Source organism: Urocitellus parryii, chromosome 1 (genome assembly GCF_045843805.1).
Source record: "Urocitellus parryii isolate mUroPar1 chromosome 1, mUroPar1.hap1, whole genome shotgun sequence".
Classification (NCBI taxonomy): Eukaryota; Metazoa; Chordata; class Mammalia; order Rodentia; family Sciuridae; genus Urocitellus; species Urocitellus parryii.
In genome coordinates, this window is record NC_135531.1 from 107,354,875 (window position 1) to 107,378,621 (window position 23,747).

A 23,747-nucleotide genomic window follows, 5' to 3' on the forward strand; every position below is an offset into this window, starting at 1 on the left:
TACCATAGACCAAAATTACCTTAGACCAAAATCTTTATAAACTTCCCTTTGTCTTTAGGTTGCCTATTGCTATTCCTTGCCCTGCGTAGAATATCCTATGAACATGGTAACCACTAATCATTAAACTTTTAGAAGTATGTATATGTAGCCAGGTGGTGCATGCCTGTAAACCCAGCGGCTTGAGAGGCTGAGGAAGCAGGATCGCAAGGGAGTTCAAAGCCAGCCTCAGCAAAAGTGAGGCACTAAGCAACTCACTTAGAGACTGTCTCTAAATAAAATACAAAATAGGGCTGGGAATGTGGCTCAGTGGTCAAGTACCCCTGAGTTCAATCACCAGTGCGGGAGGGAGGGAGGGAGGGAGGGAGGAAGGAAGGAAGGAAGGAAGGAAGGAAGGAAGGAAGGAAGGAAGGGAAAAAAAAAGGAAAAAAGAAATATGTATATGTAAAAACAAAAAAAAAAAATATTGATCATAGGTTTGTATAGCTCAATCACAAGAACAACCCTACTTTGGCTTTACTTAGATTGTAAAATGTGTTCCAGACCATAAATAGTCAATAATGATCCCAAATAGTACAAATGATTCCTAATACAGTCAGGACGGAAAAAGTCTGCCTGTTAATCAATTAACTTTAGACAAAAGTTTCCTAGTTTTTACTCTAGGATGTAGAGTTCTCTTTAATTAGTTTATGAAAGAAGACTTTAAAATATTATATAACTTCCAAGTGTTACAAGTAAATATAATATCTATAATATGCGTAGAAAAAATACCTCTTTCCAACTCTATTAAAAGAAAATTAAAGATGTGTGTAACCTTATGGGCTGCTGTTTCCAAGGCTAAGTATCAATGTGGGTGTCTTTTTAGCAATGCAAAAGTATGCAGGCATCCTACAATTTCTGCTGTGGGTGTTTATCAGCATTCCACTTCAAAATTGAAGATCTAGCAATTCTGATAGTTTAACATACTATAAACAATTATGTTCAGAAACAGATTTTCCAGAGTATATGAAATAGTATATTAAAATGAAGATGCAACCACACAAAATGAAAAAAATCTAATCATCTTCTGTTAGCTCTATTAATCTCTAAAATATAATTCAAAAGTTAAAATCAATTAAGTATGCTATTTGTTGTTCAATTAGCAAACTTAAATATAATGAAAGTGAGGTCATAATTAATTTCCTGAAATACCAGGAAACCAAAATGAATACCAATATTAATCTTTTTGTTGTTGTTTCTCATGTATTTTGTTGGTGCTGGGGATAGAATCCAAGGCCTCATACATGCTGGGCAAGCCATTCTATCACAGAAGTGCATGATATATCTCCAGCTGTTTCTTTAAATACATTAGCTTCAGAAAAATAAAGAAATTATCCAATATATTCACTCCCACCCAAAAAAGAAACTATATAAAAATTTCATTATATAAGAAAAAAGTCAAATATACCAAATATTGTCGAATATTCACATATGAACTATAAATTAGGCTAATACAGAAGTACATAAATAAAAATCTTCAATTCACCTGCCATTTACATAGAAATGATGGGTTTATGTTTTAAACTGTTTTCTACACTAATACATATGATTTTATGGATAACTCCATTTACATGAAATAGACCATCTTGGGTATGGTGGTGCATGCCTGTAATACCAACAGCTTGGGAGGCTGAGGCAAGAAAATCTTAAGTTTGAAACCAGTCTCAACAAATCAGCGAGACTCTGTCTCCAAATAAAATATAAAAATGGGCTGGCAATGTGGCTCAGTGGTTAAGCGCCCCTGGACTCAATCCCTGGTACAAAAAAAAAAAAAAAAGAAGTGGACCAAATTAACTTAGCATTATTCAGGAAAGTAACTTCCAAAAAGTACCCAGGGATTTTGAGTCTACGAAGTTGGAACTGAGGGTGGGGATGACAACAGAACTGGAAAAGAGGGAGAGCAAGAAAATATGGAAGACCCAGGTAAAGTAGACCTTCAGTATTTAGAAAGATTTTTTTATAGAAGAAATAAAGATACTTGTAAATTATGTCATCCTGAAAGGAATATTTCAGGAGCAAGAAGACAATTAAAGACTCTATAAAGTAGTTGAAAAATTCATGAAAGGAACTTAAGAGAGGGGCCAGGGATAAACAGCCAGTGGGTAAAACTATGGAAACAAAATTGAGAGAAACTTACAGAGAGATGCAACATTTTTCAGTATTATGCAAAATATAAGAAGGAAGAGAATTCTGGTTTCCATGGTCATTATTTCTCTATAAAGGGGTAAAGAAAAGGAAGAGTTTTTATACTGCGGATGATATCATCTCTCCCTTGCATATTCAAAGCACAACCTCAACTTAATTATTCTTTCTCCTTTGATCATGGTCAACTTTTTATTGCTTCATGCCCCCAGCCAAAGTCACTAAATAGTACAGCACAATCTTACATTAAATGCAGGTCAACCTGGTTTTGCCCCACTACCATATCAGAAGTTTTTTTATTAAGACATCCAGTAACTTCTCTGCTGCCAAATCTAATATACATTTTTTTAAAAATTACTTTATTTTTATGTATAGAAATGAGAATCAAACCCAGTGCTAGACAAGCACTCCACCACTGAGCTACAAGCCCAGCCCCCCCATATACATTTTTTAGGCTCTGTCTTGCTGGATTCCTCTAGCTGTATTTTATACTACAGTCCAGTGTATCTTTTATGAAATATCACTCTTTCCCAGTTGCTTATGATTACATACTGAGTCTTTTTTCAATGTTTAGTCCTAAACCTGTATCCTTTTCTTATGCTATATTTTCTTCCTATGGTTACCTCACTAGACGCATACCTTAAATACCATCTATGTGTGACAAGTCACAATGATGGATCAAATTCATTTCCAGATCAGACTTCCCCTCTAAATTTCAACTCTGTGTAAATACTTATGATAGTACTTTGATGTTTCAACATTTACAAATTTTTTTAAACTGGATCTGGCAAGTGTTATATTTATTTATTTATTTGAAGATTAAGGCAAATTAGGAAGATGAAAATGTACGCTAACTTGATCAGCAAGGTAGTATAAGGATATGAAAATTCCCTTTCTGATATCCTCTAAGATTTGGACTCCATTTATATGCACCTTTTTAATAAATTTGGACATGTTTTTTGAAAAAAAAAAAAAGTCTTGCATGGTTTACCTGTCACCAGTCTGTTCTGGCATGCTTCTTGATAATATCAGAATCATCTGGGTTTAATGATAGCCAAAGTGCAGAGTCTTTGGTATCTGACACATGCCAATTCAATATTACTGCCACCAATGTCAGATACCAGTCTGTGCAACATGGCTATTCTATTTCATATTTTCTCAAAGCTGAGCAGTCATCAGGGTGAGCAATTTCATTTTGCCCCTCTAATCATCTTCAGTGTCTGCCTGTACTCCAGCACATACTTTCCACTTTTCATAACAAGTTGAAGCCTAAAGCTGATCCACTCTAGACACTTAGTCTTTTTTGCAGTCATCATCTTCCTGCCTTAAATTTGGGATGGCTTCCAACAAAGAAAAACCAACCATCCACTCTGCTTACTATTCTAATCCTTACCAAATGAGAAAAAGAAATAGCCAACGTACTATAATAGTGACTTTCTTCTAAGTGAAAAGAGTTTCTTTTTTGGATATAATTTTTAGATCCTGAAAGGTTTCAGTGCAAACTGTCAAACCAAAACATACTTGACCAAAAAGACAGGAAGACTTAAATCCTTTATAATGTTTTAGGATGTAAATATATTTTAGATTTATTCCGACATTCAGGTGTCCTTTTTTTCTCAATTTCCAATATCTAAAACTTAACTTTTTCAATTTACTGATTTATATTTTACATATTAAAGGTCATATTTTAATTCTGCTAGAGCTAAAACACTGCTCATGAAATACTTGGCTTATTAGCTTAAAAACAATTTTTTTTTTTTTTTTTTTTTTTTTTTTGGTACTGGGGATTGAATTCAGAGGTGCTTTACCACTGATCTACATCCCCAGTCCTTTTTGGTTTTTTATTTTAGAAACACGGTCTCACCAAGTTGCTTAGGTTCTTGCTAAATTGACAAGACTGACCTTGAATTTGCAATCCTGCCCAGCCTCCCAAGTTGCTGGGATTACAGGGTGCCACCATGCCCAGCTCAATGAAACAATTCTTAAAATATCAAGTTATTCATTCTTACCTAATACTAAAATTTTATTTGGTATTTTGGAGCAAATTCTTATGTAACCAGCTTTACTTCTAAAAACAATTACAAAATCAAGCTTTGAGGGAAAAAGTATTCTTTATTTTTTAAAAAAATTATAATAAAAAAAAAACCTTAACATGGCTTTAACTTTCTGTAACAGAATGTAGGACTGTCTTCAATGTGTATCCTTATTAGTGCAAAAATATGCATATCAATGCACTTCACATTTTTAAATATACATGATATTAATGTATTATAGTTCTTCCTTTTTCTTTGGTTTTCACATCAAGTGTACAATATAACATACAATGTGGCATAGCTATTCCTTATGTTGTCACTGGATAAGGATGGTAATACCCAGAAAAGTGACTGTGCCAGAATGATTTTGGATCTTGTGTTTTTTTCCACAGTAGGCTGATAAAAAGTATTTTTCACTGTGTGAAGAAAAATTGAGATTATTTAGACAATCAAACTTCCCAGTACAGTGAACATACCAAAAAAACACATTTCTGGCAATGTATTACCATCTACCACTTTTAATACAAACTTATTCTTCTTTTATAGTTAAACCAGTAAAGGCTTGGTAAAAGTGTCTTTGCTCAGTGATTTCAGGCATAATAGGCAAAACAACAGCCTACTAATGGTTTATTTCTTTTAATTTGGAAGGGGGGTATGTTTTGTTATTTTATTGGGATTTTAAAACACAAGTGAACAAAGTTGTACTAAAATTTCTCTTTAGGTTTTTCTAGGTTGACACAATGTTTTGTCCAGGGAGACTAAAGGATGCCCAAATATCATGTCTTTAAACAGGAAAATGTTCCAAAGCCCTTCAATCATATATAATACATAAAAAAGTCTAAAGTAACTTCTAACTCTGTTCTATTATTTGAAGATGCTGCATTTGCAAAAGCAGTTTCTGGGCATAGATAGAATCACTGTTCATTCATTAAGCAAAAGGTTTTTTTTTATTTTTTATTTTTTAGTTGTAGATGGACACCATACCTTTTTATTTTATTTTATTTACTTATTTTTATGTGGTGCTGAGGTTGAACCCAGAGCCTAGCACGTGCTAGCACTCTACTGCTGAGCCACAACCCTAGCCCATTAAGTAAATATTTATTAACTAATTTTATCAAGTACCATGTTAGACACATTTCAGCCCTCTTAAGAGTTGCTATTTTTTCAGTAGAGTCTAGACATAAAAGACAAATGTTCTACCATAAATCGGGACATTTTTCATTGTATAAAGCAGCCTCTATTGAATTTGATGTTCAATCCAGTCAAATGCTGCATGAAAACTACTTCAGCTTGGTGTGGTAGCATGTACCTACAGAACCAGCTGCTCAAGAATCTGAGGCAGGAAGATCACTAGATCCCAGGAGTTCAAGTACAGCCTGAGTAATAAATCAAGACCATCTCAAAGTAATGATGATAATAAAATAACAATAACACCCACTTTACTTTTCAAGTTACGATCCCACTCTGAGAAGCAGTTCCTCTTCTGTAAAATGGAAATAATCCCCGCTCACCAATATTATTCCCTTTGGGACCTTAAGGTTCTCTAAATAAAGATCAGTTAGTAATAAAACAGCCATCTAAAGCAGTTGAGACTGCTAGCTCTTGGCTATTAAGTTAACTGATACAACTAGATTATAAGACTTCAATTTAAGTGCCAATCCCAAATTTGGAATGAGACATTGACACACATATTCAAAATAATTAATGGGAAACTTTTACTCTATTGTGGCCTTACTTTTTAATTCCTGGACACTCTTTGGTAAGATCAAGATTTTTCTATCAGTAGATTCTATAAGAGCAAGGGCAGCATATTCCTGAGACTGCATATGCATTCAGTGCCTAGTCAATTCTGTACCTGTTCCACCTGTTCAGAAGCTCTGACCCATCACAGTATGGGATGACCAAGAACACGCCCTTAACTACTATTGCAACTGGGATCCTCTTACTTTAATACCCTCAAACAAGTATCTGAAATACACAGTGTAAAGGTTTTTTTTTCCCCCCCAACTTAAAATCACATATTGGTTTATTTCCTATCAGGCTTCATTCTATGCATATATTAAGATGTATTTATAAAAAATGTATACAAAAATACATAATTATTCAGCTCAATATCATACTGTATATACTATTATATGTATATTATTATACTACTTTTTTTAATTGAACATTTTCTTACCAATAAAAATTTTAAAGCTAAGGTTGTAAAGTGGTGGCAAATGAATAGGTGTGATTGGCTCAGGGTTCAATAGTTGTGAACCTGAGAAACAGGGGATCCTGTGATATAACCTGTGGTCAGTCTTCACATAGTATAAAGTTTTGACCATGTTTTATGAACCAGGTGCAAATCTGCTTTTATGTAAATGTCCATTCATTTAAGAGGAGCAAAATATGCTTTTAGCATCATTTCTGGAAAATGATTCTTAAATCATGCTGACTTACATGATTAATAAAGAAACCATATAAGGCATTCACTTATCAAAAAAAGCAAGAATACTGCCAGGCATGTGGCTCACACCTATAATCACAGCAGCTTGGTAGGCTGAGGCAGGAGGATCGTGAGTTCAAAGCCAGCCTCAGCAACTTAGCCAGACCCTGTCTCAAAATAAAAAAGAAAAATGAAAGAAAAGGCTAGGGATGTGGCTCAGTGGTTAAGCACCCCTGGGCTCAATCCTTGGTACCAAGAGTGAGGAAGGGAAAGCAAGGATACTTATTACAGATGAAGAAAGCCGAATATGAGTTTTTGTTTTACAATAAAACAGTTATGTGCACTGGTATGCACTGTCGCAAAATGTGTCAAATATATCATTTACCCTGCAAAATGAAGACTGAAGAATTATAAATTAAAAATTAAAAAGACTTTCTCATATTTTGATCTATGAAATAAAAATTCTTCCCCAAACACAACTGATGCACCTTTTTATATTGTAAACCAAACCTTAATAGCCTAATGGGCCAGAAAAGAAACATGAAGAGAGACAGAATGGAGGGAAGGGAGATACATCACTATAAAGCTTTTATTCATTTAATAAATTACTTCTTCAGATGATAGTGCTATGTACAGGGTAGTAGTTATGGCACAGAATATAGAAATTTTAAAGACAGAAAACTGTTTACCTGGATTCAGATTAACCAACTTCAAGTTATTCTGGCAGTCTATATTATTTAAATGTTAAAAATTTCTGGTAAATAAAAACCACCCAAAAAGTCACAAGTCCAACATTAAAGGAGATCACACATAGATAAAACCAAAACAATAATTGTTCCAGGAGCTGAGTTTTAAATTATATCCAAAATTATAATGTATGCTAAAGAAAATGAGATGAAAATATTTGAGTAGCATAACAAGCTGACTTCTTAAATATTGTTTTCATGTTTCTGAAATATTCCTTTAATATTTCCTATAAACAAACAAATATTTGGAATAATATAACAGGAATAGGAATAAAATTTTCCCTATTAAAGTTTCCAATTCTAGATAAGAATTTGTAGGGTGGAGAATAGCTCAGCTTCTCATATTTGTCTTAGGGTGAATCCTGGCATAGAATCCAACTGGGAAAAAAAAATTGTATTTACTGAGATATATACCAGCTTTTTGTGTGTGTTAAATAATACTGCAAAATACAAAGAAATAGCCTAAAAACAAGTTTCTTATAAAATATAGTTTTCATAACCTAGGTGATTACCTGTGATCTAAGAATTCTTAGCAGATGAGACTCTCATAATCTGGCTGGCTTACTTTAATGACAGCCACCATTTTCTGAATGCCTACTATGTGTCAGACACATCCCTAAGTGCTATGTGTCCTATTTCCCTGAACTGACATATCTTAAGAGACAGAAATGATATTATCCCCATTCACAAATGAGGGAACAGCCTTTTGAGAGGTTAACTTGCCCAAATCAAAAAGCTTATATTAACATGGCAGAGAAGATAATCTTTTAAATAGGAAAGAATTCCACATATTACAGGGAGTCATGGTAAATTACTTTAGGTATCTAATTTGGACATGGGAACCAAAGACAGGCAACTCGGAAAACTATCCTGCTCAAACTTCCCAATTCTCCAAATATTTTTGTTCTTCTACTTGCTTCATCTTTCTCTCATTCTTTTGTTCTATAGAAAGTCAGGGCTTCTAGTATGGTCCTCATAAAAAGGACAGCAGAAATCCTCCACTGGATGGCCCCACAGTAAGTTTTTTTGTTTGCTTTTAACTTTTTGTGCTTTTTAGAAATGTTCACCAGGATATGGTACACAGTGTAGTCTATGAAATTCTTTCCCAGACACTGGTAGCGGACAGCTGTACTATATCACCTATGGAGGAGAAATGTAGAAATCTACCTGAAAAGATATACAATGTTTAAATATGAAATGGAGTTATATGTGTTATTATCTTTGGAAGTTTATTTGGAAGCTATTGTAATAAAGATGGTAGTTAAAATATACAAATCATTCAATTTCTGTTACCTAGAATTGTCTTTTTCCAATGAAAAATCTTCATTAGCACCTCAAGTCAATGTTTCAAGTCATCAGGCTCCCCATTGCAATCTCTGAAACCTTGGGCCCAACCACACACTCATGCCTCTTTTAGGAAAACTTGAAAAATAAAATTATCCAGATAGGAATCTTTGGATTTGTTAGTGTTTTGTTATCGTAAATAATTAAGACTTGACAGGATTATATAAAAGAAAAAATACGAGTCTGCTTCTTCCAGATATAAAGTCCCTGTTTTTCCAACCATAGATCACTTTCCTATTTCTATTAATTTTTCTTGAAACTTATTATGCACCCTCAAACTCATCCTTTAATTTGGAAAATCAATGAGTTCTAATTACAGTGTTCAATTTGATATAGTTTTGCTTTTTTTCTGAAATACTGGTGTTTTTCTCCTGAAAAAACTTTTGGCTTGCTATCCCCTTTGTAATGCACTTTGAAGACTGCTGACTTCTCCTCATCCTTCAGTCTTGGTGTAAATGTGGCCTCCTCCTTCTTATATCACCCTACACAGTTTCTTATCAGTGTCCTTTTTTCACCTTCATGGCATATATAGTTCTTTTTCATGTAGTTTTTAAAAACTTATTGGTAATCTACATACTCACCTCCACTCATCTAATATATATTAAGTGGAAGGTCTAAAGCAGCACACACCTTTCCTTTCGCTTTTATCAAAAACATAGTAAATGGCTGGGTGCAGTGGCCCACACATGTAATCTAAGCAACTTGGGAGGCTGAGGCAAGAGGATCTTAAGTTCAAGGCCAGCCTCAGCAACTTAGCACTTAGTGAGACCCTGTGTAATAATAAAAATTAAAAATAAAAAGCAACTTAGCAAGTCCCTGTCTCAAAATAAAAAAGGTAGGAGATATGACCAGTGGACCCCTGGATCCAATCCCTAGTACCCACCCCACTCCTCGAAAATGCAACAGAGGTATAATAAATGTGGTAAATGGATATTCAGTTTTTATTGTCACTTCTGTTTCTTAAATATTGCCTGAAACAGTAGAGTGAAATGAGAAGTGGCAGTTCCCAAGTCAGATCTAGGTACAAATCCCAGCTCTGCTATTCACTAAGCTAGTGATATAACTCCTCTGGCCCTCAGTTTCTAAAACCATGAAATGGAAATATTACTTACCCCATATTGTTTGAAAAGACAAAATGAGAAAATATGATGATTATATAGAACACACAAAAACCTTAAGTATTGCTGGCATGAATATCAATTGATAAAAAATTGGGGTGATGGACATTTTTTTCAACTTAAAAAGATGCATACCCTTTAACCTAGCAATTCTACTCACAGGTTCATTCTAGAGATATCCAATACTTCTACAAAGCAGCATACTTGCATAAATATATTCATATCAGCATTATTTATAATTACCCCAAACTAGGAACAATCTAAAGACCTACAACTGCAGAATAAAGAAAGTATATAGTATATTCATACAATGAAAGATAAATGGCCACAAAAATGAATTGAAGTACAAATACAGTATAAATGAATATCATAAGCTATGAGTGAATAAAATATAACAGTTGCCTGACATGCTGACACAGTAGCCCAAGGTATTCTGGAGGCTGAGGCAGGAGGACTGCCTGAGCACATGAGTTCAATAACAACTGGGCAAAATAGCAAGAGGCTGTCTCAAAAAACAAATATTCCATTCATACAAAGTTTCAAAGGAAGACAAACTAAACTAATAGCCTCCAGGAATACACTCAAAAGTGTTTAAAAAAAAAAATCAAGGCCAAGACTCAAAGATGTGATCACCATTAAGTCACGGCAATGGCTACTTTGTGGGACAATTAGAAAGGGGTGCACAGAGGATTTCAGGGTACCAGCAAGTGTAATTCTTGGTCTGGATGTTTCCACTAGAAAAGTTATATATTTATTCTTTATGTTCTTTTTTATATTTCACAATAGAAAAGATTAAAGATTAAGAAAGAATACGTATTAAATACATAGTATATTACCTGCCATTAACTGAGTAAGAGCTTGATAAACTTTGGCTATCACTATAAACAACTAATGAATGAATGATGAATTAGTGCCACTTGACCATTTGAGTTTAAAACTGGATGTTAAACAAATTTATAAAAACAAACACTGCAAAACATCATTAATAAGTTCATACTATTACATAGCTTGTACAGTATAATGCAAAATTGGCAACTTTAAAATTTATCTCTGTATGAATAAAACAAAAGCACTGTTTTTCACATATAAATATGATGTCAACCTCTGCATGGCAGTGATAAAGGGTTTAACACTCGTGCCATCAACAGGTTATTATAGCACAACGTGCATGGCTTTGAAAAACCAGTGATCACACAGCTAGAAATATTTTACAATTTTTCTGGCACAAAAAATTTACTCAATAAATGACAAACTCCTTCCCGATTGACCTTAGTGGCAATGTCATCCACTTTACAAAGTCATCTACATTAATGCTAAATTTTAAGAATGTTTAAGAACAAGTGGTCAGACTTCTGGGACCAGCATTATTTTTTTTTAAATTTTATTTTTTTTATTTGTTGTTCACAACATTACAAAGCTCTTGACATATCATATTTCATACATTAGATTGAAGTGGGTTATGAAGTGGGACCAGCATTATTGAGGTAAATTAAATCACAGTTACTGATGGTGAGAAGGGTGGAAAGCTTTATTTCAGGGTACTGTTAATATACAAAAATGTATTACTATTTTTGGCTGGCAACTTATGGTTGATTTAAATAAACCCAAAATCATACATTAAAAAATGCCAAAGTTCATAAAAAAATCTATTTACATCCTAAAAGCAAACTTTTTGACTAAAATATTAATGCATACATATGCAAATGTGTATGACAAATTTGTATGACAAAGGTGGTTTTATTCTAACAATTGTTCGAACCAACTTTTTTTTTTTTTTAAATCAAGTACTAGCAAATTGTATCATCCCCCAACTACCAACATTTCCTATCCGTGCTGTCGGTGATTGGTGTATTCAGTGTAATGCTCCCCATACAGACTACTCTTTCAAAACAAAGTATTGTTTTACAGGAATCCAATCTGCTCTGGTTAACAATGCTCTATTAATATCCAGTGGCATTAATGCAAAGCTCAAAACTCAAGTACCAGAGATAAAAGTGGATGGTGTGACCATGTGACTTTACAATGAACCAAGTCAGAACTGCTGACTGCAGTCAAAGAATTCAGTCCTCTACCTAGCCCATCATGTTCTTTACTAACCATTCAAGAATGAATTACAAAAGGACATGTAAGAATAACATAAATTGTGCTTTGCTTGAAACCTCACACAACTTGCTAATGCCAATAAAGAAAAAGTTTGAAACATTTTCATTCAAATTACCAGAAAATTTATATGTTCTGGTTCCAATTAATAATATAGCTGTGTGATTTACATTTCAAATTGTTGGTATTTAAAAAAAAATAAGAACCAAAAGTGGGGAAAGAGAAATACATTACTAGCAACATCAGAAATAGAAGCATCATTTCTAGCATCAGTAATGGAAAAACAAGATGCATGGAAAAACTGTGTGATAACAAAAACTACATTTAGTATAAATCTAATACATAACTTGCACTTGGTATTTCATGCATTTCTGATAGAAATAGATAATATATCTCACCAAGTATATCATCTTTCCTCTTTTCAATAAGGGAACTGAGAGTCAGGATGGGAAATCCTTTTCCTACATGTCACAGAACTATTAAATGGGAATAGCCAAGTTTTAAATCCCTGGTTGACAGCTCAACTATATGTGCATGGACACTCAGGGCAAATGGAAAAACGCAAGACAACAGCCAAAGACAATGAGAAAATCTTGAAACAGAGGAAAAAGAACACACCATGTACAGTTGTCTAACTTCTTAACCAGAAATGAGGGAGGTTAGAAGACACCAGAACAATATGCTTAAAGGGCTGAAAAGAAGGTTGTGGCTCAGTGGTAGAGCGCTCACCTAGCACACATTAAGGCACTGGGTTCAAACCTCAGCACCACATAAAAATAAAATACTGTGTCGACCTATAACTAAAAAATAAATTTTTTTAAAAAAGAAAACCCTGTCAACTAATAAGTTTATATACAGCAGAACTACCCTTCAAAACTCAAGTAAAAGTCAGTTGCAGACTTGTAATCCCAGTGACTCAGAAGGCTGAGGTAGGACAAATACAAAGCCAGCCTAGGCAACTTATTGAGGCCCTAATTAACTTACCAAGACCTTGTCTCAAAATAAAAGATAAAAAGGGCTGATGATGTGGCTCAGAGTTAAAACGCCCCCAAGTTTAATAGTTCAATTCCCAGTTAAAAACAAAAACAAACTAACAAAAACTGAAGTAAAATAAAAACATGTTCAGATAAATAAAAATTAAAGAGAACTTGTTGGCAGCTCACCTCTATTACAAGAAGTACTTAAGGAAGCAGTATCAAATGGATACATAAATCTCTAGGAAATGAAAAACAATGGAAATATGTGTGTATGTATGCATGTATACATTCATGTATTCTTTTCTCTCTTTTTAAAAGCTATACAACTGCTTACAAAAAGTACAAAAAACATATTACTGGATTTACCATTTATACAACAATAAGGATTCTGAGGAAAGTTTTCTACTTATTAGCTAAAGATATTCACTACACTTAGTAGAACAAGCACTAAAAAGAAAAATGCAAAGAGATCACTAGAAAGTCAATAGAACTAAATGGAATACTAAAAAAATTTTTTTTAAAATATCAGCATAAAAGATGACAGGGAAAGGATTAGAGAAACAAAAAACAAATGAGATAGCCAACTTAATTATAAGTAAATCAAAACAAATGTAAATGGACTAAACAGTATACAGAGGAAAAGGCAAATTATGGTGTGGGGAGCCACTTTGAATGACTCGTGCCTTCCATCCTGAAGAGAGAGGCCTTGACCATCACTACATTTCATAGTGATCTGGGCATTGTCCCAGTTCAGGAAGTTGAGGGCGGTTCAGGAAGTTGAATCTTCAGATGTAGGCAATGCCCCCTGGGTTGAATTACATTGGCCTGTCCCTTGTAACCCTGCCCCTTGTGGTCTTTTTTGGATGGAACTTTCTAAGAACAAGGGTCTCCCTCCCCCCAATAAAAACCCACTTCTTGCTCTTTCTCGCCAGCCTCTTGTGACTTTCTCTTGCTCTCCTATTTGGGGAGCCTGAGGCCAAGCAAAAAGCCATCCTGAAGCTTGTTTAAAGGTAAAGTGTGTGTGTGTGTGCGTGTGTGTGTGTGTGTGTGTGTGTGTGTGTGTTTTATTTGGTGTCCATGGAAATTCATGAGCGATCTTAAGTTCAGCTGCCCGCCCGGGTCGGGGGCAGCATTATGGTACATGTACCTGAGAGTATTTTATAAATATTCACCTAAATAGAAGATTGCTTTAGGTGACATACAAAACTTTCATTCCCTATTTACTAATAAGTGCACATTTAGTGCTCGATGTAAAAAATGGGATATAAAATTACAGTTTAAAATTATGCACAAAGGAGCTGGGGATGTAGTTCAGTGGTACAGTGCTTGCATCCACAAGGCCCTAAATTCTAGCCCTCAATTCACAAAAACAAACACATAAAAATGCAAAAATGTTAAAGGTTTGATATTACTTTCTTTATCTTCCAAACTTGCTCTATTATTTTCTCTCCATAATAAAATAATAAATATTTTGTCATGGTTTGGATTCAGAATATCCCCCAAAGTCTCGTGTGTTATTAAAGGCTTGGTCCCCAATGCAGCACTGTTCAGAAGTGGAATTTGGGGGAAGGTACTAGATCATGAGAGCTCTAACTTCTCTAACCTCATCAATGGGTCATTCACTGACAAGATTCGGTGTTACCGGGAAGTGATGGAAAATGAAAGAGGTAGGACCTAGACTGCTGATGTCTGGGCTTGGCACAGAATCACGAGCCACCACACACCTTGTAGATTCAAACAGCAATTCTTTATTCTCAAACTCACAACGGCCTCCACACAGGTTCAGGGGAAATCTAAATCTGCCCGCACACTTCACCTACTCCAGGAGGCTTTTCCCAAATCCCATTTAAATCTCACGAGAACTCAACGGGAACAAGCAGCAGGAACACCCTAATCCCAGCAGCAATAATCTTCAACCTCCAACTTCCCTAAAACCCCTATTGTCTTAAACCGGGAACGCCTTAAACCCGGATACTTCCTAAAACCTGCAGGATACACCCTAATCCTGGATCCACCCTGGTAATTGAGCAGGGTCACCTTTCTCAAACACACATGCAAGGTCACAGCAAATTTCCAAGGCAAGTCCATTTAACATGGGGTACGCTGGCAAGGAAATAGATGCGTCATTCCTACTTGGCAATGGCCCTCAGCACTAGACAAAATGAGTGGGACCACTTTGGGGGGTATGCCTTTGGGGACTATATCTTATCCCTGGCTACTTCCCACCCACCACTTCCTGGCTGCCATGTGGTAATTAGCTTTTCTATACTATGCCCTCTGCCATGATGTCCTACCTCAACTCACAGGCAAAGCAATGGAGTCAGTGGACCATGGATTAAAACCTCTGAAACCATGAGCCAAAATAACTATTTCCTCTTTTAAGTTGTTTCCTCAAATGTTTTGTCATAAAGACAAATGGCAGGGCTGGGGATGTGGCTCAAGCGGTAGCATGCTCACCTGGCATGCGTGCGGCCCGGGTTCGATCCTCAGCACCACATACCAACAAAGATGTTGTGTCCGCCGAGAACTAAAAAATAAATAATAAAAATTCTCTCTCTCCTCTCTCACTCTCTTTTAAAAAAAAAAAAATAAAGACAAATGGCTAACACATTTTAAGTAAGTACATTTAAGCATACAATCTTTGTGATGTTTTTATTTTAAACTAAAATTCTGAGATTAAAACTATTGACTAAAGAAAATAAATTCACATTTTAATATCCAAAGAAAAATTCTTCCTCTGAAATAGAGAGTAGCTTATCATAAAACTTGATTTCTAAAATAGTAAAGCTTAAATATTTATGCCTGGAACCATTAAGTTCCATAAGACATATATCAACACCCAATAATTTCAAATGAATTCACCAGGAGTTAAACTCAACAATTATTGCTTGTAAGTCTGACTTCTATAAAAATTTTAATAGGCCACTTTAAAAAATAGACGTTTTCTTTAATACCTCACCTTCCCTAATATCCTGTGCCTGCCACTTACTTGCTGTGAGACTTCAGTTAAGTTGCTACTAACCTGAGTTTGTCTATTTGTAAATTACCTGGTATGCAAGGTTGTTCCTAGCCAAAAGAGAGCTTCTGAACATGGCAGATATTTAATAATTAGTAACTTAATTCAATTCAGGATATAATTATCTAAGAGTTGAAGCCAGATCTGACAGTTACTATTTGTCTATTACCTGTCTGCATTAAAGTATCTCAAATTTGAAAACCAGCACAAAGAACACAACTATGTACTACCATTGTAGGGACAAAACCCTAGGTTTTTACCATGTATTACAAAGATCTACAGTACTAATGTTCTCAATACTCTTCTATCAAGTGTCTTACCACTTCAGTCTTGATTTCCTTTATCACAAACATATTCCCATCTCAGGGTCTTAGCGTCTGCTGTTCCTGTGCGTAGAACGTTCTTCCTGATATTTGCATGATGTCGTGGTTTAGATAGTTGTCCCCCAAAAACTCATGTGTGAGACTATACAAGAACAGTAAGAGGTAAAATGATCAAGTCTTACCTAATCAGTACATTAAACCACTTAAATGGATTAACTGGGTGGTAACTGTAGGCAAGTAGGATGTGGCTGGAGATGGGTCACTGAGGGTATGCCTTTGGGGCTCATATTGTTGAGTGTGTTGAGCTGAGTGCTACTGTACTTCCCAATTGTTGTGTCCTGAGCTACCTCTATCTGCCACACCCTTCTGCCATAACATTCTACCTTTGCCTTAGGCTCAGAGAATGATGTTGGTCATCTATGAACTGAGATTTCTGAAACTGTGAGCCCCAAATAGACTTTTCCTCTTCTAAAATTGTTCTTATCAGGTCTTTTGGTCAAAGTGATGAAAAAGCTGATTTATAAACACATGGGATGATCCCTCACTCCCTTCTAATATGTGCCCCCATATCAGAGAGGTTTTCCTCAACTACTCCGAAATACCACGACTGCAGTCATTTCTATCTAGCCATCTTTTTTTTTATCCTGATTTAATTTTTTCACAGTACTACATCTGATCTATTTGTTTATTGTCTCCTACAACTAGAATGAAAGCCCCATGACTTTGTTTTGTTCACTGCTATATTCCCCCACTTTTAATGATGCTGTTGTTGATGCTCTGTAAGGATTTGATGAATAAGAGAATTCACATTTATCTCACTTCAGCATGGAGCCAACTTAATAAGTACTATGGACTTCCCAAACACATATATGAAACATAATTAAGAATCACTGAAAGCAAAGACACTAAATGTGTAAGAACCAAAAAATTCAATTTTGTTGCTTTAAGTTCCAGTCTCATAGGACTGAGAGTATTAACACAAATACATATCAAGAAGACATCAATTTTGATCAGATACAAATATATTTTGCCATATTTTATATCCCCAAATTTATTTTTCCTTCTACCCAGGTAGTCATTTGGTATGTATTTAGTGAATGTATCCAGTTTGTGTAAGCCAGACTTCAGTGGCCACTGGCATGGATTTAGCAGCCCGTAACAAAATTGTGAAACAGGACAAATCTGACTTTTCCCCATATAAGGGTTCCAGCTTTACCAAATTCTGGAAATTACTCCTAGATACTTCCCCATGTGACATATCCTTATTCCTCCAGGGTGACCTTCAAGGAATCAAGCAATTCCTGAAGTAATTAGTAGGTGTGGAATTTTTTCTCCAGAATCAATACCATCCACCCAAAGAAGCAGCTTAGTGTTAGAGGTGATATCACAATTGTTACTCAAAGTCTTTTATTAAGTGCTGATAAGAATTGCCCACCCTCATCCATTCAGTGAACAAATCTTTTTGGAAATAAATGAGGCATAAACTCAGATCCTAGTTAAGGAGTTAGTTGCAGTATCAATTACATCATCACAGGTATTCCTTGTTTCTATTCATTATGCAATCATTGAACTCTCGGGGTGTCAGTGTGGAGGGGTGATGGTGATCATATCTCCAACTCAACATCCCTGCTAGGCTTAGAACAAGTCTGGGTAATAGGCAGAAGATAAGAAAAGAAGAATCTGAAGACACAGGCTTCTGGCATTAGAGTCAAAAAACTCAAGAGTGAAGTCCAGCTCTACTTCTTTTAATGAATAGCTATTAAGCAATATCTTCAGTGTCCACGAGACCATTTTATCATAAGCAAAATGTGTAAAAACCTATTTTTTAGTAATTAAATGAAAAACTAACAAGTGCAGAGAAGCATTAAAAATAATATAGCTACCTTCTTTACCTTTCCTTTATTAAGGAGAAAGGCAAAAATAGGCCACATACAATGAATTCACACAACACTGGCAAAAGATTCCCAAGTCTAGGCCTAAGGACAAATGCAAAAGTAGTGCAACCCTTAAAGAAAAGAAAGCTTTAATAATGCTCTAGGGTAGGGGTATAGTTCATTGGTAGAGCCTTTTAAATCTAGTAAGAGCTAGTATAAATATTCACCACTCCATTTTTCCATCTTTGATAATCATGATTCCTATCATACATGTTAAAGTTGCCCTGCCCATCAAATACTTCACTGGTATTCCCCCCTTTTTATTTCTTCCTATAGCAGCAGAAATCATTACTTTGGTTTTACTTTTTGCAGTTTTGAAGAATTTCTGCCTTTTTAAAAACTCTTTTCTCTCTGGGTATGGTAGTGCATTCCTGTAATCCCAGCAGCTAGGGAGGTGAGGCAGGAGGATGGCAAGTTCGAGGCTAGCCTCAGCAATTTAGCAAAACCCTAGCAACTTTGTAAGACGTTGTCTCAAAATAAAATTTTTTAAAAAAAGGGACAAGGATGTGGCTCAGTGGTTAAGTGCCCCTACGTTCAATTTCTAGGCAGCTATCTGTCACTGGTCTGGCAGCTCAATCTCTAACATACCTTTAGGTGTTCTAAATGTCCAGTCCCTCTTCTCTTACCTACCCATTCCCCCTAATACTTTTGTCCATGACTTTATATCTGTACACATGTATACACATACACTCTCTAAGGATTTGATGAATAAGAATATATATGGAAAGAAAAGAGAGAGGCAGATGTATATATGTATGTATATAATTTTTTTTGCCTTTCTCCTCCCAATGACTCTTTAATAAGATGTCTTAGAGGCTATTCAAACAATTCTTTCTGTCCATCTCCCCAAATCTATTCTTCCTCTCATCTCTCCCACCTCAGGCAACAATGCCACTACCTATTTAGTTATTCAAGTTCAAAAAAATCTGAGAATCATCTTCTCTCTGTTCTGCATCCAAGCCAGCCATATCCAATCTGTTCTGTCACCAACCCTTATTATTTTTTCAATTAGACCACTGTGACAGTTCGAGTCTCCCTGCTTTCATTTTTTACCCTTGCCAATCCACTCTACTCCCAGCAGCCAGCAAAATGGATCCTGTTGCTCCCTCATACATAATCCTTCATAGCTTCCCATTACATTTATAATTAGATATACCAGCCTCTCATTAGGCCTTTGAACATATCACAATTTTACATCTATCTTTTTATTTGCTCTTTTTTTGTCATCAGGTTCATTCAGGTTCAAGCATCAATGTCACACTTACACCTTCCCAAAACCCAATTAAAATTAGCTCCTATTACATCTTCACTAGCAAAGTTTACTTTTATTTCATGTAGCTCAGTGGTATTTCATTTATAACATAGTATTTCATTTATAACTATGTAATTTGTTCAACTATTTGGTTAATGTCTGTCTAGGCAGAAGCAGTATCTATTTTGCTAATCACTGCATCATCCTTCATCCCATGGTATCACAGTCATGTAGCCAACATCTAACACATCCCTTTCCCAAAATAATATTTGATAAAAGAGAGACCTCATGAGTCTTGTTTCTAGAATGGCTGCTTAACACAGCAAGCTACACCAAGGATATTTGTTCCTCTACAGTTGAACATTTGGGCAAAATACTTTTTTTAAAAGGTCAGTGTTGAGTAATGAAAGAAATTCAAGTGAAAGACAATATAATTCTTTTTCCTAACAAGTTTTTGGAGCATTTACCTTTGACTTCTTTCATAGTTCCTAGCACAGAGTTAGACATGATAGATACTAAAGCACTTAGTGACCAAAGTAGAGTATTAACAATCAATCAAAAGCTAGAATTAAATGTTACAGAAATTCTAAATATTATAGTTCACTAAGGAATGGAAACATTATAGATGGTTTTACAGAGATAGAAGTCAATCTAGACAGAGTAGAAACAACTTTTAGAGATCTAGCCAACCCAATTTATCACCGCTCCCTTGCCTGCCCCCCTTCAACAGTGGTGTATAGGCATATTTGTACTACCTAATATCACATTTCTTTAACCCATCTGCTAAAATTCTAAGCAATTTATCTTCAATATGTGTTTAAGTTAACCCTACCAACTTCTTCCAGAGTCCAGAAAGAATCTTCATTGGGGATTGAGGATGTAGCTCAGTGGTAGAATGCTTGCCTAGCATATGCAAAAGAAGGTTTAAAAAAAAAAAACTAAAAGTTAGCCCAGGATGGTTTATGCTGTTAATTCCAGGGGATCTGGAGGCTGAGGTAGGAGGATGGCAAGTTTAAAGCCAGTCTCAGCAATTTAATGAAGCCCTAAGCAACTTGGCAAGATCCTGTCTCAAAACAAAAAAACAAAAAGAGCTGGTACCAAAAAAGAAAAGAAAGAAAACTAAAGAATTGATCATACTACCTGTTGCATAAAGCAAACCCTAATTTTAACATTTTATATAATATATTCATCCCAATGACTTGGAAGGCTAATCAGGAAGACTGCAAAGTTCAAGGCCAGTCCCAACTTACTCTGTCTCAAAAAAAAAAAAAAAAAAAAAAAAAAAAATCTATGTGTGTGTGTATATGTGTGCGATATAAATATACATATTCATCTAAAAATGAAGTAATTAAGATAATATAATATTGATATATCAGAGTTTAAATTTTGCCCTTTTTGAAGGGCCAATATGAGTGGAACAAAAACTGCACTAGCCATTATTTTCAGGTGCTGAGCATGGCCCTCTATTTTTATTGCACTTTTTCCCTAGTTGAGGAATCCAAGGCTAAGGGGTTGGATAAATTTTTAAACTATCATACAGCTAACAGCACAAGTCTTCTCTTTTTTAGATGAACAAAAATGCCAAAAACAAAAATGCAAATAGAACTTCAAAATAAAACTAAAGTCTTGAAGAACCTAAAGTGCTTTGTTAGTGGCAGAGTTTTAAATTAAAAAAAAAAAACTTCCAATTTAAAGTTTTCCTAGAATTTATGGGTTAAATACAGATTGGCTTGACTGCTAAACTACTTGGACTTGATTAAATAAATCTGAAACATATTTGTATTATATTTTCAATAGCAAAAATGCTCTAAGAAAAGGAATATTACCAACCCCATAACTATTGTTATTAACACAGATTTGAAGTGCTGAAAAAAGATTTGAAAAAATAAACTCCAGAAGTTTAAACACTTAAAGAAGTGTTTTAGTTTAAACACTTAAAAAGTGTTTTGCTTTTGATGACAAAATACCACAATGAAACAACAGAAATAGTATTATCTAAACCTAAATGATGTCAGGCTTTTAAATAATCAATAAGCTGTCAGAGATGGGACCTATGCAATTACATCAAATTGTGAATATTACTTTTACATTAGGACCAGTCCAGTCTTGTATGAAATGAATATATGCAATCAAATAATCATGTCAAAAAGAAATCACACACTTAACACACTAAATAGATTTAAACTTTTCCACACAATGATCATTTTCAATCTATGTGGTACCAACTCTGCCCACATCAAATTCCATCAATGTAGTCGTTATAGACTTGCATGGGCAGACAAAAAGTAATCCCCACCCATAAAAAATGTTAAATATTAACAGAGTGTCAAAAGCATCAATGTTATTTCAAAATAATGGTTTTGAACCCTGAAGAAACATGTCTAATGGGCTCTTAAAAATATAATTACTGAAGTCACTCACAAGTGTAAGGGGACAGTTTTCTCTTTACCAAAGTATGATCACTTGTGCAAACACTCCAGATGGTCTTTCTGAGCATTCTTCAGAGAAAAATCAATTCTCCTGTCCCAGCCATCACACCATCACACCACCACCCCCCGCGTCTTTTTCTTTAATGACTTGCCTGTTTTTCAAAGTTTTCTGATATAGAGCACTCTTCCAAAAGGTTTTCAAAAAAAATTAATTTGTGCCATTATTAGGAATGTCATATCCCAAGATTCAAGATTCCTATAATCCTCTGAACTTTCAAGATTGCAAAATTTTGAGCTTTAATAATTCATAGACCACAAACACACCCTATTAAGATTTTCCTTCAAACACCACCAGCTCATAGGCTCTCTAATGGGTGTACATAAGCCATTCGCTACAATCTAAAAAGACACAGATGGTAGGTGCTCTCCGCCCTCTCCCCAGAGAGGTCCTCACCTAAACCTCCTGCACCACTCCCTTCGCAGGGCCCACAAACACAACTATAAACTCAGTGAGGTGGTAATTGTCAAGCATGGGTGAGAAAGACAGTGTACACGACGTAACTGGACGGGGAAGGTTGTTAAACTAAACGCAGCCCTCTCCAGTATCACGTAACCAGCCTAACCCGCTGCAAACTTTTAAGAGATTAAGTTACATTCCACTGCAATTCCACCCCTGACAGCTGAATCCATCCAGAGATGCCAGCGAGCCAGGCTGTCCATTCCCGCCACCTCACCCGGGAGAGTCGGTGGCCACATCCTGCGGTCAGCACGCACCAGAGGATGGGAGGCGGGGAGAGCTCACCTTTTCCAGCTCGTCGTGGAGTTCTGCCAGGCTGGGCCTGAGCAGCTTCTCGCCCAGCTGCGCGGCTGTGTGCCGGTAGTGATCAATCCTGGGCACCGCGTCCATGGTGTTGTGGCCAAAGGTGCGCAGGTAGTAGGTGTTGGTGTGGGTATCATAGTAGTAGTGCTGGTGATGACCACTGCCGCCGCCCGAGTGCAGGCTGCTGCCCTCGCTCAGCACTGTATCCCCGCCGTTCTGGAAGCTCACGTTGGGCCCATCGCCTCCGACCCCCGCCGCATCCAGGCTGTCGTCCGCAGACGAGGAGGCAGCCGGGTCCACGAAGTTCACACGGAAGCGGCCCTTGGCTTCCTCGCTAGCCTTGGCGGACCCGCTCTCACCGCTGGTTTTCCCGTCCGCTGGGGTCTCCTTGCTCCCTGCCTCTGCCCCTGTTCCAGCCGCTGCGGCTGCTGCGGCTGCGGCCGCCGCCGCCGCCGCCGCCGCGGCCCGCCCAGCGTTCTCAGAAACCAGGTCCACCTGGAAGCGGCTCTGGCTCGGGGTGGGCCCCAAGGGTCTCCCCAGCCCGTCCCCGGCCGCCGCAGCGCCCTCACCGAGAACTCTACCGCCGCCCCGGCTGGCAGCCGCAGCATCCTCCGGCACCGAGGGCACTGCCGTGCCGGGCAAGTCCACCTCGGCCGCGGCCAGCGGCGTCTCCACGACCCCGGCCAGCCTTGGGGCGCCGGGGGAGGGCGCCGTGGGCCCCGGCTCCATCGCCGCCCGACCCTCGGCGGACCTGAAGAATCTGGTGAACGTTGCGGGCTGCTGCGTGTCTCCGCGATCCCGGCCGGCAGTGGCTGTGGCTGCAAGGTAAGGAGAGGAAGCTGCTCTCCCTGCCACTCGCCCGGGCGGGCACGTCAGCCGCCAGCACCCGAGCCAGGCGCGAGTGCTGTGGGCGCGGGGCGGTCCGCTGTTTAAAGGCTCGGCGGGGCCGCAGCGGCGGCTCCGGCTGCAGCACGCGGGAGGCGGGGCCCGCGGCTCCTCCGCCCCTCAGCCCGCCCACCCGCGGTCCCGCAGTGGCGCGCGGCGGACGC

At 37.0% G+C, this 23,747-nt stretch overlaps 1 protein-coding gene and 1 pseudogene across 2 annotated transcripts in view; both read right to left on the reverse strand.

Annotated features, from left to right (window-relative positions):
* Slc12a2 (solute carrier family 12 member 2) overlaps positions 1-23,516 on the reverse strand; it is a 91,552-nt gene extending 68,036 nt beyond the window's left edge. For both annotated transcript variants that reach the window (XM_077801159.1, XM_077801157.1), the window contains exon 1: positions 22,681-23,516. In XM_077801159.1, coding sequence (XP_077657285.1) covers positions 22,681-23,427 — 747 coding nt within the window. In that variant the 5' untranslated portion in view covers positions 23,428-23,516. The remainder of the gene's footprint in view (positions 1-22,680) is intronic.
* LOC144255992 (large ribosomal subunit protein eL30 pseudogene) lies at positions 3,166-3,494 on the reverse strand (annotated as a pseudogene).
* Positions 23,517-23,747: the final 231 nt, after the last annotated feature.